Genomic DNA, 18,495 nt, shown 5'->3' with positions numbered 1-18,495 from the left:
TCCTACTAGTGAACAAAACATAAATGATGCCTTTTCCCAAATGTCCACAAGTATGTTAACATAAACAAAGTTTATTATACAATTTATTTTTAAAAAGATGCATTCTCTAAAGTAAAGTCATAGCTGCAAAAATGCTATTGCCAAATAGCACGTGGGACCTTTTTTTGGGGGGTGGGGAGAGAGGAATAGCAATCTTGGTTAAATTAAGGTTAAGCCAGGTTCATGTGATTTGTATTTAGTTTAATGTTTTATGATTCCTTGACTTGTACCAGCAATCTTCTTTTGATTGTTTCACCACTAACACCATTGATGCTCTTTTCTGGCAAAGCCGGTAGCTTCTAAGAACCAGTAAGGAGAAAACTGAAGTCAGCTCCGGGCTCATGTTCTGTTGGTGTCTGACCTCTAGATTCCAAACAGAAAGACAACAGTAACATATCTCTGAAGACAAGCTTTATGTAGCCTACGAGTACTATGGTTTTACTGCTTTATCTGGCAGCCTTAGAATCTAAATCAGTACCTATGTTAATAAAAATCCAAATATGGTTCTGAGAAATTAATGGCTGGGCCTTGTTCTTAGGACTAAAGCTAATAAAAACCATGCCCTAGGAGAATAAGCAAGTCTAAAGACACTTTCAGTTAAATGAAACTCACTGCAATATAAATTACAATTTATTTTCATTATACAATGATATTTCATAAATAAATATTTATGAATATTATATATTTATTTATTGAAAGTCAGAATGAAAATAAATATTTAATTATACAATGAAACAGTAGCAATAAGTAACTAGCCCATTATGGTTATTTTTATCCCAATAAACTAATTTATATATCACAATTAATTGGAGAGAACCCTGAATTGAGGTTTCTGCTTTTTAGATAAAATTTTCTAGTGACCAGAAAAAAGCTTTTCAAGTAAAAACTACTCATTACTAATGATTTATTAAAATCCCTTCCATAAACATTGCCTATCTCCTTAAAGTTTCATATGTACAGAGGTAGGTTCCTCTTAGGAATAATTACTACCTAATTACTGATAGCTCCATCCCTAACTAGTGATTGAAAGATAAGGTCTAATGATACATTAATTTACCTTCACTAATTATCTAACTTTAACATATAATTTATATGCTTATAAGTACATATATAATATACACTTAGTTTTTTATATGTATACATATGCACACATATATGTACAACATGAATACATGCCCAAAACTAAATGTTGCCAAATGAGCTAGCTGATTTCAGGATTTTACTGAACACAGGTCTCCTTCCTTGGGGCCAACTGTCTACAGCAAAAAAAGCCTGGGGGGGGGGGGGGAGGTGGTGTCACAGAGGTGCCAACAAGCCACATCTCAAAGAGCAGACAGACACACAACCACATTAGACTTTACTACCTGTTGCCCTTGGTACCCTGCAGAAAGAAAAGTTTCAATTTCTTCCAGTGACCCAATTACTTCCATCAGAATCAGGCTGGCTGGTTGTAGCTTTTCCTAGACTAATGGTTGTTGCCAAGTAGCATGGAAAAGGCAGCATGGGACAGTAAATTTGAAAAAGTGCTAGCATCTCATGAATGGGCTTTGCCATCCCTAGAGCCATGTGCCATGATGACATGTGACAGGTTGGATCCCTGATCAGTTATTTAATGAAGCTATGTAAAATAACTTGTATTTATTTAAAAATAAGCATTTTGTAAAATTAAATTTTAACTGTACCTCAGAAAAAGCCGAGCTTTATTTCTTCCTAAAAGTGTAGCTTTGTTTCCTTCCACCAGTAGCATCGATCCTTCACGTAAACCCTTCATTAAAAATTTTTAACATGATAAGTCTGACAGTGGTCTCAGATTGGGAAATAAAATGTGGCTACTGTATTGCAAAAAGATCAATTTTTATTATGGGGATGACAGGATATGTCACCAAATTACCATGTCCTCAGCCACGGGAACCCCATACTCCAGACAATGAGGAGAACGGGGGATGAGGAGAGGTAGAGGGAACATCAAGGAGGGAAAGACAGAGAGAATGACTGAGAATGGCTGCAAGCTTGTGAGATGTTCTGCTAAAGAAGGGTTCCTGAAAGAAACAAGGAATCCCTCTAGATCCAAAGTTTTCCCATCCAACCTGTAGCTGTTCTCGGATAAGAAACACCTGTTGACTTGGTACAGGACTCTCTAGAACATGGGTGGGGAACCTGCAGCCTCAATGCCATATGTAGTCCTCTAGGTCCTCAAGGGCAATCCTTTGACTATATTCAAACTTCACAGAAAAAAATCCCCTAAAAGAATTTGTTCTAAAAACTTGGACTCAGTAAAAAGGCTGCACCCAAGGACCTAGAAGATCACATGTGGCCTGGAGGCTGCAAGTTCCCCACCCCTGCTCTAGGACCTACTTCACTGACATCAAGGATATGAGTTGGGTAAAAAGTGATGTGGGAATATAGTTATGGTGGCCATAACTTACTGTCTTAGCTTTACTTCCATGTTCTTAATAGAAAGAAAGGTTCTAATATGGACATTGAGTGAAATAGAGGACTTTCAAGCATTCCTGATGAAAAAACCAGAGCTCAATAGAAAATCTGACTTTCAAATACAAGAAGCAAGAGAAGCATGAGAAGGTAAACAGGGAAAAGAAATCATAAGGAGCTTATTAAAGTTGAACTATTTACATTCCTACATGGAAAAACAATAATTGTAACTCAAGACTTTTCTCAGTATGAGGATAGTTGAAGGGAATATATATGTATATGTGCATATAGCAGGGTATATGTATATAGATATATGTGTGTATAAACATGTATACATAGAGTGCACAAGATGAGTTGAATATGAAGGAATGATATCTAAAAAATAAAATTAAGGGGAGAGGAGTATATTGGGAGAAGGAGAAAGGGAGAGATAGACTGGGGTAAATTATCTCATATAAAAGAGGCAAGAGAAAACTGTTACAATGGAAGGGAAGAGCATGAAGGCGAAAGGGAATGAATCAACCTTACCTTACTCTCATTGAATTTGGCTTTAAGGAGGGAATAACATACACACTCAATTGGGTATTTTACCCTACAGGAAAGCAGGGGGGAAGGGGATAAGTAGGGGAATGATAGAAAGGAGGGTAGATTGGGGGAGAGGGTAGTTAGAAGCAAACACTTGAAAAGGGACAGGGTCAAAGGAGAAAATAGTAAGTGGGGGTCAGGATAGGATGGAGGGAAATATAGTTAGTCTTTCACAATGTAACTACTATGGAAATGTTTTGTGTAACTACACATGTGCAACCTATATTGCTTGTCTTCTCAGTGGGGGTGGGTGAGGAGAGAAGGAAAGAATCTGGAAATCAAAGTTTTAAAAACAAATGTTAAGAAAATAGTTTTTACATGCCAACTGGGAAATAAGATATACAGGCACTGGGGTATAGAAATCCATCTTCCCCTATTAGAAAGCTAGGAGGTGGATGGAGGAGGATATAAGAGAGAACAGACTGGGGGAAGGGGCATTCAGTAGGCTCGCTATTTTGGGGTAGAGGGCAAGGGAGAGACAGGGAGAAAATTTGTAACTCAAAATCTTATGGAAATGAATGTTGAAAACTAGAAATAAATAAATTTTTAAAAAGGAAGGATAAAGCTAAAAAAAAGAAGGAATGGTTCTTCAGAATAAGTAAAAGAAAAGTTGCATCTTGTTTTTGAATTATAGCTGTTTGCCTGGATAATTACTTTGTAGTCATTATGGCCTTTGTTCTGTGAATTTTTCACTAAATTCCAACATAGCAGCCAATTCTAGAACATATCAATGCTCCATCTCTGTAACTGCAACCATGAAAGCTCAAAAAAGGGAAAATCCTAAGGAAAGAAAGACCTTTATTCAGAGAACTTCTGCATCTCTGCCTGAAAAACTATTTATCCATTTAAGATACATAGCTATAATCTGAAAAGGATCTGCTATCCCAGTTGCCTCCATCATCAGTCACATCTCGCCAAACCCAGGATCCTCCCTACAATCTTCCTTTTCTATACCTGCTCACATACTGTGTGATACTCCTAGAGAAAGTCATAAAATGTGCAGATTTGGTTCACTACAAATTCATCTAATTTAATAAACCTCATTACTACATAGCAGTTTTTATTTCTTACTTTACTGAAAACACTGAGGTCACCTATCATGAGCTCCCTTTTCTTCTCCTTTGTTCTTGTCTCTACTTTCGAAGAGGGCCAACCACTCACCTGTACTCTTGGTCCTATCCCCTGGGAGCTTCCTCCTCCCAAAACTGCCTCTTTGCTAATTGTCAGTCTCTACAGCTACTGGTTCCTTGCTCAATGCTGACAAGCACAGGCCTCTATGCTTCAAAAACTCACTCGGTTGACATGGGAATATGTTTTGCATGACTTCACATGTATAGCTGGTGTCATGTTACCAGCCTTCTCAGTGGGGCTTGAGGGAGAGAATTTGGAATACAAAATTTTTTTAAATGAATGTCAAAAACTAATTTTTAACAATCTTACTTGATTCTGCCATTCCACCAAGGTTACTTTATGTAATGGCTCATTTTCACACCTAAATTCCTAGAGTGCCAACAATACTAACTGTGTCCATTTCCTTACATCCCACTCACTTCTCAGTTCTTGATAATCCGGCTTCCAATCCTATTTGGACTCAAACTGCTTTCTCAAAAGTTACCGATCACCTCAACTGTTAAATTTAATTGCCTTTTCTCAAACCTCATTTTTATTGACCTCTTTGCAATCCTGTCAACACCTCCCTTTCTGAAAGCCCAGGATCACTATGCTACAATGAGGCCCCAGAGGCGTAGACTTTCTGAAGGGCAGAAAAGAAGCTATCATTTTGTTCAGTGGACACATTTCAGGGATTCAGTGCCTTTTACACTGTTTCCTCTTATGGTGGAAAATGAACTGCAAATATGAACTAATGTAAGTATTAACCTGAAATATTACATCTGGCTGTAGTACCTACCCAGAGAAAGTGCAAGTAATAAGATGTGATACAGGGAGAGACACAAAGGAAGAGATTCAAAAGACTGATATGGAAAGTAAGCCTTTTTTCCTTTTAAAGGGAATTTTTATAAGATTAAGTGCCAAGTGATGATCTCAAGTAAGCCAGTATTATCACTGATTATTATGGACCTTTATCTGCCAAGTCACCCCTGGTCTCTCTAATGTTACTGAAGCCTCTGCTGCTGTTTTCTTGCTCCTGTTTCCCCTTCAGTATCTCATCATCACTTGTAAAGAAAGCTGATTTTCTTATTGGAGTGTAACGTCAGGTGGCAGAGAAAAAGTGAAGCGGTACAAGAATGAAAAGAATGGAGGGGAAAGAGCAGAAAAGCTAAGAGACAAAACACAAAATCCAGCAGAGTTCTGGGATGACTAATTGTGTGTGGAGTATTATCTGTAATTCGCCAGAGACGTTAAATGTGGACAATACCAGTACTGGAGGGGTGTCTGGCTCCTCATGATACTGAAGAATCCGTTCTTCACGTGTCTCCTACAAAAGGGAAACATTTTTTAAAACTAAGAAAGTGGATCCAATAGTATTTCCATTCCTAGCTTTTCCTGCCCCCAGATGCCTAAGAGTTTCCTCACAGGAACCTTTTGGCTTAGTGGAACAAAAGGCCTCAGGGGTCAGTGGGGAGGGGCTGTCATACCACTCACTGAAGGATGCCTGGAATCTGAGAAAGATCGTGGGAAAGCCTCAATGACTCCCTCAATAGCCCTTGTGAAGTCATTCTCTTCTCATTACTGTCTTCAAATGAAGCTTGCTTCATAATATGCTCTGACCTAACTCAACCCACCCACAAAATTTAATGGCTGGAATAACATGTGCAACAAAAAATAAGTCCCTCGTGCCTTTCTACAGAGCTTTCTTCACTTGTCAAACAGCTTTAGCATTGCTATCAATTGAAGAACTAAAGCATATAGGTAAAGCACCTGTGGAGACATAGCAGTAAGGAAAGGGAGATGGGGCTGAGATTCCTGAGTGTAGAAGGCACCTGCCACATAGCCTTGGGCAAGTCACTCAGCCAGAGTCTGTTTTCTCTTCTGTAAATACTTTGGTTTTGATAGGCCTGATAGTGTTAACTAAACACATGCGCTCTACCCTTACACAAGGCCCTTGTTTTACACACCTCTCTACACTCCTCTTGTGGACCACTGCCTGTGCTGATTTCTATTCTCAGGAGGCACTGAGGAAGGTTTTTCTGCTTAAACTCGATCAAATGAAAACATCTTAAAGAAAAGCATTATGTCCTAAAGATTATCAGTTTCAACCAAATGCCAATTCTCTTGGTAAAACACCATCTGTCAGATGGAAATGCTTATTGGTCTGCCATCTATGGAAAGAATTTAAGAGAGAAATAGATGCCACAGTGGGGTATGGCAATCTCCATACCTGTGTATCTCACTCCGTGAGATTAGTGAGTGTGTTTCACTGATGTCTTGACTGCTAAGGACCGAGAGCCAATGAACTTTGTTCTACCAGAGGCAGTTAATAATGACCTCGGTGACAATACCCACTTTCTTTGTTTATTTGTACAATACTCCTAAAGGCAAGGAATAAACAACCGATTTCTCCTGGTTTTTTGTTACTTTTAACTTATAGTTATTTAAGAAAATGTTTCTGATTAAGACCTCGTACACAAATGCACCACATTCCAAGTTCCCCAGAATAACTGCAAATTCCTCAAAAGCACTTTGAAATGCTGAGGCCAGTTATTCTACTTTTCTTTAAATTTCCCTCAAGAGCTTGCTTATGCTTCAAGGAGTAGGGGGAAGGGATTGGAAGCTGGAGAACAAAAAAGCCTTTCCCTTATAATGCTTTTGTGGGATAGCCTTCTAATTCCATGTTTCAAATACCATCTCTTCTCACTTGCACTTCAAGTAATATCAGCAAGTGTGAACTGTATATGTAAAGATCTACATTATGGTTGCTTTAGCCAATATGAAAATCTGTAATGAACTACTTACACCCATATGTGTGCTATTGACATCTGGATCCAGGTAGTGGGGATTAATATTAAAAGGAACCAATCCCAAAGCCTCTAATGAAGGTGGGAACACAATCGGCATATCATTGGTTGTATTGATGCTGATGGTGGCTATGTTTGTTCCAGCACTAGAACCCATGTATGGAATGCCTGCCTGAAAGAGACACATAGTTCTGATATAAGAACACAAGTCATATATTCAGCCATGAGTGAGGGACCCAAAACTACCAAGAACCAACCAGTATCAACACAGACTGCTCAGGAAGTTTAGTCTCTAAGAAGTATCTACAATTCTGAAGAGAAAAGCGTATTTCTGAGGAAGCAGAAATCTCTCTACATCCTTGGCCAAACATACAATGCTACTATAGTTGGGAATAAGGAAGAGAGAGACTCCCTTTGAAGCAAGGAGCTGACAGCCCTGAACGCTGGCACAAAGGCACACGTAACTGAGGTGTCACTGATCCCACATCAGAGAGCTCCCTCTTACAAGCCTGTAGGGCACTTCACTGAATCAAATGCTCTGAACCGGACATCTGAAAGGTAAATCATAGTTATGCATTCTTGTCTCTTCTGCCACCAGAGCCTGACAACACCACTTGCACCATGAGATGTCACAGCCTGTTGCACTTTTGAGTCAATGTTCACAGGGCCTTCTCAGTAAAAACTACACCTAAATTTGAAATGAAGGCACATCTCATTTATGGAACTGCTTTTAGGTGCTATGGAGCAAACGTGAAAATATTACCTGCTGGTGGATAGTCTGGGTCCACCAAGAACCAGAGAGTAAAGTTGTGACTTTTGTCGAGCCTGGTCTCTGGGTTTACAGTTACCCCAAAGCAACAAATACACCAGTCATGATCTCAAAGCTAGCTGAACCTTGTGTCATATCACATTTGCCACAGCTGTTTGTGTTGGCACAAATTATAAAGGGATATTTGTCTTAGAATTTTAAAAAAAGCACACCAGACCCATAGTTATCTGCAACAATCCTGAAGGGAAGGAAAGAATAAATATCAGTTCTCCCTAGTTTCTACAAGATATGACTGGAAATACAGCAAAGATTTAGGTTGAATTATCATAAAACTTGAAAAACTGGCTTTCAATAGAGGAAAAAGATGTCATAAAGGGCCCCAAGAAAACTAGAGAAGAAGTTCCCCTTTTCTTTTTTATTGCAAAAGTGTGTAGCTCTTGGGTTACAATGCAAGGCAGGAATTTCTGGGGCAGTATTTTCATCTATGAAAGGAGAGAGAAAAGGAAATAGTGGAAAATTGGCTGTCTTGCTCCTTTCCATTATTTTCTGGATATTCTTATTAAGACACCAGAAACTATTTAGCCCTTAGCAAACTTAATAATAGACCTCAATTCAGTGGAAGTGATTATTATTTTCATGAAAAGTCTTTTTCAGAGTCTCGGAGGTCTTTGATAATACTATAAATATCCCTGGGTTAACCATATTCTTTTCTCTTCAGCCCTTCTTGCCCTCAGAGAATTATATTCTATTTTGTAGAATGCAGAAATCAAGGTAGTACAATCCTGTGCCTGGAATTCTTTACAATCTCATTTGTGTCAATTCCCATCTCAAATATAACAAAAAGGACATTTTATCAACAATATTTTTCAGTTCATCTAACACTTTAATTCCTATAATTCTGAAAGTGCCTCTGAAGTTCATCAACATGTTGTACTAGGTATCAATAAGCTCTTGAGGGCCCTTCTAAAAGGGTATTCAAATTACTAGCTTCTATCATCTCTTATATCAGTCTTGTCTCCATAAGCACATAATAAATAATGCCACATCTATCATTAGTGCTAGAATACATTCCTTTAGATTTGGCTGGTGATATCTGATTTTGCCCATAAGAAGAGATTAAAATGTGACAGCTCATTTATTTTTAAAGGGAAAGAAGACATAGAAAAACAAATAGCAAGATAGCCATAGAATTACTTTAATTGTAACCTTAGCAAATCAATTTAGATTAACTTACATGTAGGACTCTTTTCCTGAGCTCAGGAATCAGATTTAAATCATATAATATCTTTAGAAGTCTGAAAGTATTGCCACCACCTGTAGGGGAAGAAGCAAAATACATTTTACTTTGTCTAAATAAAAATACTGAAATTGTGATACTCTCAACGAGCCCTCAGCCAACGAGAACGGCCCAAAAACCGATGACAAAGACTGGGACACATGAACAGAGCTTAGCTATTAGCTTGGGGAGGAGTCGGTCCATGTCCTCCCATCCTGCTCCAACCTAAGAAGGTAAATTCTTCAGTCTGAATGGTGGCGAGAAGACCGAAGCAACAAACATCTGAATGCTTACGTCACACAAACCTTGCCCAATCGGAAGGAAAACCAAGAAAAGGAGCTGGAGTTAGGCCCGAGGAGAAAGAAGTAGGGCTGACAGGGCTACCAGAGCTGATTCAGATTATGCTTCCAAGAGCAAGTTAAGGGAAGGATAACCACTGACACCACTCTTTTTTTCTAGAAATACTACACAGCCAAATCAAGGAAGGAAAAAGAGAAAGGACTAAGCATTTATTAATTGTCTACATGTGCCAGGCATTGTCCTAAGAGCTTACAAAATATTATTTCATTTGATCAATCAATCCTCACAACTACCCTCTAAGAAAAAGAAATTTCAACCAAAATAACTATCAAATGTATAAAAAAACTATTCACTTACTGAGCAATATGAAAACAAAACATTCTAGAGAAAGAGAGACACAAATAATTGGAGGATATTACTTAGTCACAATTGGGTAAACCAATAAACACATTTATTCATTCAATGCCCTACCAAAGAGCTACCTGACAGATCTAGAAAAAGCAGTAAAATTCATCTAGAAGAACAAGAGGTCAAGAAACTCAAGGTGAATGATGGGAGAAGAAAGTAGGAATAAAGGTGATCTAGCAGTACAGATCTCAAAGTATACTACAGAACAGTAATCGTCAAAACTCCCAGACAATTGTTAAGAGTAAGAAGTTAGGTAGTGCAGTGGATAGAACCCTGGGCTTGCAATCAAGGACTCATCTTCCTCAGTTCAAATCCAGCCTCAGACATTTACTAGCTGTGTGACCCTGGGCAAATCACTTAATCCTGTTTGCCTCAGTTTCCTCATCTGTCAAATAAACTGGAGAAGTAATTGGCAAACCGGTCCAGTATCTTTGCAAAGAAAATGCCAAATGGGGTCACGAAGACTCGACTCGGGCACAACTGAAGAACAATGATGGTTAACAAAGAGCTAACCTGAACATGGGAATGGACTAGCTACCCAAGACCCAGAAGCAACTGAGCCTTGTAACCAGTCTTTGATATTCAAAGATACCAACTATTGTGGTGTCTTCAAATTTATCATGAAGTCCACGGGGCTTTCTTGGCAAAGATACTGTAGTGGTTTGCCATTTCTCCAGTCTGCCCCCATTTTATAGATAAGGAACTGGGGCAAATAGGAGTTTAGTGATCTACTGTAATGAGAATGTAAATTTGAAGATCTTCCCTGCCCCTAGGCTAAAGTGCACCTGGAGCCTGGGGTGGGAGGCTTGTTTTTCAGTAGATACTTCTTGATTGGCCAGTGAGTCAATAAGGTTGTTACATTCTCTGAGCCAGGAGAAGGCTATATAAACCCTGATTTGAGGCTTTGTTTTGGGGGCTCACTTTGAGAAGTGTTCTGTGATTTGATATGGATTCTGGGAAGCTGTTGTCCGGAGGGGGGGCCCCCCCCCGCCTTTGAAAAACCCAGATGTTGAAACCCAGATGTTGACTGGGTATAGATGTAATGGCAGGACAGTTTGGAAAGCTGTCTACTTGATCTGTTTCTGTCTTGATAATTCTGCCTGTATACTTTGAAGTTTGGGGTGCTTACCTTTTTCCTCTGAACAAGGTAAATGATATATGTCTGACTGATTAAAGTAAGCTTGTTAACCCATTTTGAGTTGCTTTCCTTTAACAAAGCAGATCCAAGAATCTGTGGTGGCAGCAACCCTGAGGATGCTTGGGGTGCTTGCTGCTACACCTACCCAGGGTCACACAGCTAGTAAGAGGCCACATCTGAGCTCAGATCTTCCTGATTCCAAGACCAGCTGCCCCCTACTGGGGTGTTACTACTCCATAGTGGGAAAAGTAGAAAGCTTTCTGGAAGAAATTCAGTGGAAACTAACTTCTCACACTACCACATGGCATTCCAAATGGGAGTTTCCTGATGACCTCCATACAAAAGGTCACATTATAAACAATTCTGGTTTTCTTGTCCTCACACACATCCTGCATCTCAAGGGCATTACTTCCTCATCTCAACCTCTTAGCACCCCCAAACACCATCCCATACATGATGCCTTCCCTTCTTGTATTTAATATGCTGTGTATATTTTTGTGTTCTTGTTGCCTCTCCCTTCAGAATGTAAGCTCACTGCAAGCAGGTAATGCTTCATTCTTTGCATTGTATCCCTGGTACTTAATAAATACTGATGGACTGACTGATGCTTCACCAGAGAACCAAATTATCTCTATGAATTTTCCATTTGACTGAAACATTTCTTTAATCCTACTAAAATATCTGACTTTAAAGTGCTGAATCGTAAAATAAATTCTTCTAGAACAATTTAACAAAACAATCACCCAGGTAAAATCTGGCAAGATTCCTAGATATTCCTTGCTATCTAGCATAAGACAGCTTAACATTCCTAGTTCTCTAGATTTTGATTAGAACATACTTTTCCAATTCAACATGAAGTATAGTTTATTCAAAAGATTCTTTTCAAGATGTGGGTCAGTTCTATGGCTTTAGGTCAGTTGATTCCTTGTGGTTCTTTGGTGGTAGGACAAGATGACCTCTTATAAGGACCCTTACACTGAACTTCCTTAATTTTTTTTTTAATCAACAAAAATCTGCCTTTTCTCCCTCCCACCCACCCTTCTAGAAAATCTACTCCAAGTCCAACACTTTCCCGGTAGGAGGCGGAATACATTTTTAAAAAATCCTTTATTGAGGAGACTAGGTGGTGCAGTGAATAAAGCACTGGCCCTGGAATCAGGAGGACCTGAGTTCAAACCCAGCCTTGGACACTTGACACTCTTACTAGCCATGTGACTTTGGGCAAGTCACTTAATCCCAATTGCCTTCTAAAAAGCAAAAAATATATATATTTTTTTGTTTCAATCAGCAAAAATTTGTCCTACCCCACATTCTCACTTCCCTCTCCTCTAACTGAAAAAGAAAAACAATCCCCTTACTACAAACATGTATAATCAAGTAAAACAAATTTTCATGTTGGCTGTTTAAAAATAAAAAGTCTCATTTTGCACTCAGAGTCTTTCATCCCTATTATCAGGAGGTGGGGAGCATGTTTTATCATTAGTCCTCTGGAATTGTGGTTGGTCAGTATGCTAATCAAAGTTTCTAAGTCTTTCAAAGTTATCGTCTTTGTATAAATTGTTCTCCTCGTGTGCTCATTATACTCTGTACTGTTCACACAAATCTTCCCAGGTTTATCTGAAACCAAGCCTTCCATCATTTCATATAATACTACAGCATTCCATCAGGTTATATACAACTTGTTCAGATAATCTCCGATTAATGTTTACACACCTCTCCCACTCGTTTTCCAATTCTTTACCTATATTTCTAGAAAGCTGAAATATTTTTGGATATCCTTAGCATTTGTTTTACTTAGGATGAATCCCTCCCTTGATCTAGCCTTCTAATTTCCCTTCTCCCCTTTCCCTGTTGAATGAAATGTATTTTTTATCCAGCTCTATGTCTGTTCTTCCCTCCTTTGATCAGTTCAGATGAGAGTGAGATTTAAGTGTCAGTCATTTCCCTCATCCTTTCCTCCTTTATTTTTATAGCCTTCTACTTATGCACCCCAGATCATGGGAGATAATTTTCCTTAACTATCCTCTCCTTCCCCTGTATATTTCTTTCTGTCCCTTTCCATTGTTCTTTTAAGATCAGCAGGGCACAAAAGAACCACTCCCAGAATTTGTGTAATTAGACTCCCTCAAGGCTCCCCTAATAACATTTAGAACCACATAGGGGCAGTTAGGTGGTACCATAAATAGAGCACCAGCCCTGGAGTCAGAAGAACCTGAGTTCCAATCTGGCCTCAGATGCTTAACACTTACTAGCTCTGTGACCTTGGGGAAGTCATTTAACCCCAATTGCCTTACCTTCCCCTCCCCCCCAAAAAAAGAAAACAAAGAAGAGGCCATACATATCATCACTCCATATTATAATGTAAGTACTCTATTTCATTAAAAATCCATTGCTTTGCTGAATAAATTATGCTCAGTTATAAGCCTATATACTCTGCCTTTTGGAATATCACATTCCAAGTTCTAAGTTAAAGGTATAAAATTTCTGTCTCTAATCAGTAAATAACTTTACATTTTACTCCTACAGTAGAACAAAACTGCCTAACACCTTTCTATCTAGAAGCTGCTAGCTAAGTATAACTTGAAATTACATACAGTGGCCTTTTTTTAGTCTTACCTTGGCCATGGCTCCTGTTCTTGTCTTAGACATGTAACTGTCTTCTTAAATAAAGACCTATTATAATTCGGAACTTTTGAAAACAAAATTTAAAAAGCTTAAGCCTTTGAAACTATAGATGCAGAATGATTTTTACCAGACTTACCAACAAATATGGCTTCAGATTTTATTACAGCTTCCACAGGGTCAGAAGATTCATGAATGCTGTCTAATCCATATCCTTAAATTCAAAACGGAATTTGATTTATTCACATATGATATGACTTCTGTTTAAAAAAGGGGCAACATTTTCAATCATTAGAAATTGGCAGGGGAAGGCTCTGAGCTTAACCACTAGCAAAGGGACAGCTTTCTGATACAGCTGAAGTATTAGACCTCAGTACCAGGGCTTCTGGCATCTCGGGGTAAGTGAACTCCATAAGGCCTTAGTGTGTTCATCTATAAAATGACTTATTAACAATGAGATGATGTACATGAAAGTGCCTGAAAACTGTTTTTATCTTCTTTTGAGTTGGGTTTTTTTCTTCTTTTTAACTAGACTTGTGATTTCAACTACTTGGGGAACTCCAAAATTCTTCCTATTGCCTGGTGACTCATTTATACAGTCTTAGAAAATTACCAGGGGCTCTGAGTTTCAGTGGCATACCTGCAATTACACAGCAGGTATGTGTCAGTATTAGGCTCCCTGAACTGAGCCCTTTCTGATTCCAAGGTGACCTCTAGTTACTATACATGCTGCCTCTTGAAGGCAATATTCTTTTTAGCAATTCTGACATCTGAGGACAAAAAGATTTCCTAGGAAAGTTCCCACCTATATTTTGGAATAGGGAAAAAATAAGGAACTAAAAAGCTATTATTAGACCAGTTCAATTCTTAAAAAGTTGTGCCAACTACCTGGGCTCTAAAAGTGCTTTGCACAGGCATGATACCTAAGTGGGTATTTTAACTTAGAGTTGAATTACTAAAATTTAGCAATTACTAACACTCTGGTAAGTCTACAATAAGAGAAGTAGATTTTTACCTAAGCTTTCAAATTTTTCTCTCGCAGTTTTGGCATAGGCATCTCGGTCATGAAGCGCGTATGGAATAAAAAGAACTCGCTTCACTTTTCTGGGGGAAAAAAACAAAATTTTCACAGGACTTTAGAAGTCAATGATATTTCTTAGTTCTCACTATGAATAGATTTGGGTTCTGTCCTAAGAGTATACACGGCTTGGGTCTGTTTACATGGAAGTTACTTTATCAAACTGAAAACCAGCCTTTACTTTGTGAGATATTTATCGTATGTAAATAAATCTTAAATACAAGAATGTATTGAAATTTTGGGCTGAATTATTGTCTTTTTTTGTAAAGAGTGATTTTAGGATTTCTTCTTCCCAACCCATCTAGGGAAATGTGATTAGTGGTCTTGTTCTAGTTACCTCTCATGGTTGCTCTATGGGTAATATGAAATACTCTATGTTAAAGTTCTTTGCAATCTGCCTTCAAACTTTATCACTCAACTGAAACTTCTTTCTCCAAAATTACTAATAATCTCTTACCTGCCATATCTAATGATCTTTTCTCAGTCCTCAACCTTTGCACTTGTTAAGAGGTCCCTTGAACTTGTCCTTTTGAGTTGTATTTTCCAGAAATACTGGACCCACAGCATTCAGGCCCTGAATGTGTCAAGAACGAGCCACCTCCGAGCTGACATAATTTGTTGTTTTCATCCCAAGCTGGACTCTCTGTGTGTCCTTTGAAATCGACAGGTGTTGTGCCTGTCTGTGCCAGGCTGGCTTGTGCAGATAGGGTCCTCTGCAGATAAGCAGACCCTTCTATCTTTATAGTCTAGCAGTTCCCAAAGGAAAAAGAATGTGGCTTTTGCTGGCACCTTGCTCCTCCCCTTCGGAAGGGGTTTTGTCTTTTTCCCCCCTTTACTGCACCTTTCCCCTCCCATACCATGCCCCTTTAGGTGGAAATGTTTTCTCCTCCTCCTTTTATTATACTGTCATAAATGTGCAAACTTCTGTAAGGACTGTGAACTCTTAGGGTATCACATGCATGTTCATTTCTCTTGTAATGAACCTGGTTCTCACAGAAGTGTCATGACATGACTGCCTGTTGACAGCTTGACACTGCTGACTCTCTTTTCTCCACAGGATGTTCTCTTTACTCTGGGTTTTTGTGACTGCTCTTTCTTGGACTTCTTGGCTGTGTCTTCATGTCCCATATTCAGTGCCCTGCCATTGTATCTGTACCCTTCAGGTCAATCCTGAGCCACCTTCTATTTTCTCTTTATTCTGTGACTGGATGATCTCACAAGTTCTCCCCAGTTCATTTGTCATCTTGATCTAGGTGTCTCCCTGATCTATCTAGACCACAATCCCTTCATTTCTCTCTGTACAACCCTGCTCTAATACCTCTCCTCCTCCTCCTCACTCAGTCACAACACTACAGCAGGTCTTCATTTTCTAATCTCAGGCAACAGCCTCCAAATCACTCCCTTCTCCAATGGATCCCCCCACAGCTGCCAGAGTGATTTTCCTAAAGCATAGATCTGACTATATCAGTCCCTCTCTCCTGACAAGCAGAACTCTTCAGAACACTGGTCTTAAGTACTTGCCTTACTGACTGACTTGCTATTCCTCACACAGTGCTCCATCTCCTAGCTTTCTGCCTTTGCACCGGGTTTTACCCTTGCTTGAAATGCTCATCCACCTTGAGGAAAACCTGGTTTCCTTCAAAACTCAGTTCAAGCACCGAATTCTGCAAGAGACCTCTCCACTGGCACTAATACTTTCCCGTCCAAGATTCCCTTGTACTTCGACCAAGGCTTTATTGGTACAAGTTGTTTTCCCCCACTTCCTCCCACTAAGTTCCTGGAGAGCAAGGAATCTGGTAACACCCTTCCTGCATTCCTGAATATCTCTCTTCTATATCTGAAATCCTACTCGGGAATTCCCTTGCTTTAATTTAAAAGGCAGATTTACCAATAACCAGACACTAGTAAATTAAACTCCACGGTAGTTTCAGATTAAGTACAGGATTCTTTTTTGGGGGGAGGAGGACTTGGGAGGAGGAGAGACAAAAGACAGTATGTGTTCAAGAGGGAAGGGGAAGTAGGGGAAGGAAATTAGACTTCCAATACCATCTTCATAATTGATTTAACTGGCCCTGGTTATCTCCAAACAAGATTCAAAGATTCTCCTACGTTAACAGGTCTGATACGGGGACCAATGCTTAAACTACGGGAAACAAAAGTACAATTCCTGGAAGAAGACGTAAATTCCCTTCTTCCATCAGGCATCCACCCTCAGCGGGCGTCTACAACACGAGGGCACTTACGCTGGTGCAAGGGTCACTATCATAGCATTGCAAGGATGAGGCTATGCTGCCTATGCCAGTTCCGGGGCAGGTGAGGGGAGCCCTCCCGCGGCGGGCGCTTCTGGGCTGCCCGTGGGGCTCTGCCGAGGCGCAGGCTAAGACCACCCAGGTCCAGGGAGGCCGCGCGCTCCCCAGGGGGTGGGGGTGGGCCGGGGTTCCCTCCACAATCTCGCCCGCCCCCGGGGAACTCCCTTCCGCCTCCCTCATTCGCCCGACCATCCCGGCGGTGGGGCGGAGACTCCTGCGGCCCTCCCCGACGCCCCCCGAGCCTCACCCCCCGAAAAAGCTGCGCACTTGCTCCTCGCAGTGCGCCAGGTAGCCCTCCCCGTGCAGCCGCGAGTTGGACACCAGGAGCAGGCGCCGTGGAAGCGGGGATGCCATGGTGCTTGTCGGGACGTTCGGCGATCGACTGCTCGCCTTCCCCTAGCGCCGTCCGTCCTAGAGCAGCGGCCCCGCCCCTGGGTGGGCTCCTCGCGAGGCTCCACCCCTCCGGCGGGGGCTGGCCCAACAGGGCACAGAGCCGCCGGCCGAGAAGGACTATCGATCTCAGGCTGGGGTCCCGGGACTGGGGTGGGGGGGTTGAGCCATGTTGGACTTCGCTATCTTCGCTGTCACCTTCCTGCTGGTCCTCGTTGGAGCCGTACTCTACCTCTACCCGGTAACCCGCTGTGCCCCCGGGGCCTTGCCCACGTCCCGCTCTGCCAGCGCGGCAGCGGGAGGAGGGAGGAAAGGGGAGCGGGATGCTTGGGGCGGGGCAGCCATGTTGCTCGCTTCCCAGTCGGGCTGTCCCTAGGGGGATGGGCGGATGCGGCGGGGGTCACGTGCTCCTCCCTGGTCTTCCCCCGGCCCCCGGGCGAGGGGAGGTGACCCCCCCCCCCACCAGCTGATTGTAATTTACTTCTGGCCTTTCCCCCCCTGCGGCGTGGCTGAACTGGAAGACGGGCAGAATACACGTGAGCCCGAACACACCTGTGCCCAGGTGTGGTTCTCTCAGCTTGGGAAAAGTCACTTCGGCTCTGCAGGTGGCCCCAATCCCACTCCCGTTCTTACCCCCCACCCCCCGCAGGTGAGGGGTGGCTCCTGTCCTGTCTCAGAGGAGCAGTGAGCAAAATGCTTGAAAATTCCTGTGAACCGTTAGGAGAAAGGTGCCATATTATTATCATGGCACTTCCTGTGAGGAGGTTGTCGCCCCCATTTTACAGATGAGGAAGCGGAGCTCAGTGCCCTCCAGCGACCTGCCCTGGTCACGCGGTGAGGACCAGCTGTGGGGATGCACCCAGGTCTTCCCCGATTTCCATATTAATTCTTTAATAATGGGTGGCTTTCTCCGCCCAGCCACGTCCCCCAGTCTCGGTTGTTCGGGCGTTTTAGTCGTGTCCGGTTCTTCCCGACCCCATCTGGGGTTTTCTTGGCTAGGATCCCGGAGTGGTTTGGCATTTCCATCAGTTAATCAATGTTTATTAAGCCCCTGCTTTGTACCAGGCATCCTACTAAGCGCCGGCGAGACAGAGAAAAGCACAAGACTGGGGGGAAGAAGGTGGCAATAACGCGGAAGCGGGGCGGGAGGAGGATCCAGAAAGCCCTCCCCTTGACTGGCGCTTGGAGCCTTGATGGCCGGAGGCAGAGGGGGGAGGGGGAGCAGTGCCAAAGC

General features: G+C 41.5%; 2 protein-coding genes across 4 annotated transcripts in view; one reads left to right on the top strand and one right to left on the bottom strand.

The window, feature by feature from the left end:
- Window positions 1–55: 55 nt before the first annotated feature.
- On the bottom strand, window positions 56–17,316 carry LOC138151726 (alpha-aspartyl dipeptidase-like). Of its 3 annotated transcripts, XM_069075332.1 has the most exons (8): window positions 17,119–17,307; window positions 14,500–14,588; window positions 13,624–13,698; window positions 8,975–9,054; window positions 6,970–7,143; window positions 5,432–5,491; window positions 1,722–1,804; window positions 56–402 (listed from the first exon to the last, which is right to left on the bottom strand). In XM_069075332.1, exons 1-8 carry the CDS (start codon window positions 17,223–17,225, stop codon window positions 339–341), a joined length of 732 nt encoding a protein of 243 aa, XP_068931433.1. In that variant the 5' UTR covers window positions 17,226–17,307; the 3' UTR covers window positions 56–338. The 3 variants fall into 3 exon arrangements, with proteins under 3 accessions (XP_068931433.1, XP_068931434.1, XP_068931435.1); XM_069075333.1 differs by lacking the exon at window positions 5,432–5,491 and having other exon boundaries at window positions 17,119–17,310; XM_069075334.1 differs by lacking the exons at window positions 56–402; window positions 1,722–1,804 and adding an exon at window positions 6,395–6,545 and having other exon boundaries at window positions 17,119–17,316.
- CYP20A1 (cytochrome P450 family 20 subfamily A member 1) overlaps window positions 17,297–18,495 on the top strand; it is a 46,199-nt gene continuing 45,000 nt past the window's right edge. Inside the window, exon 1 of the mRNA XM_069075330.1 lies at window positions 17,297–17,502. Coding sequence (XP_068931431.1) covers window positions 17,431–17,502 — 72 coding nt within the window. The 5' untranslated portion in view covers window positions 17,297–17,430. The remainder of the gene's footprint in view (window positions 17,503–18,495) is intronic.

Source organism: Petaurus breviceps, unplaced genomic scaffold (genome assembly GCF_028583685.1).
Source record: "Petaurus breviceps papuanus isolate PSGF00001 unplaced genomic scaffold, PetGlider_PUasm1.0 90903, whole genome shotgun sequence".
Lineage (NCBI taxonomy): Eukaryota > Metazoa > Chordata > Mammalia > Diprotodontia > Petauridae > Petaurus > Petaurus breviceps.
Note: the sequence above shows the minus strand (reverse complement) of the source record. Positions and strands in the feature narration are given on the sequence as shown.

Excerpts from the sequence above, each read along its gene's own strand:
- LOC138151726 (XM_069075332.1), bottom strand. The coding sequence starts at position 17,225 with ATGGCATCCCCGCTTCCACGGCGCCTGCTCCTGGTGTCCAACTCGCGG. Across the intron at positions 13,699-14,499 it reads AGAAAAATTTGAAAGCTTAG|GATATGGATTAGACAGCATT; the intron begins GTAAAAATCTAC and ends TTTGAATTTAAG. Across the intron at positions 1,805-5,431 it reads CAGACACCCCTCCAGTACTG|GGTTTACGTGAAGGATCGAT; the intron begins GTATTGTCCACA and ends TTTTTAATGAAG.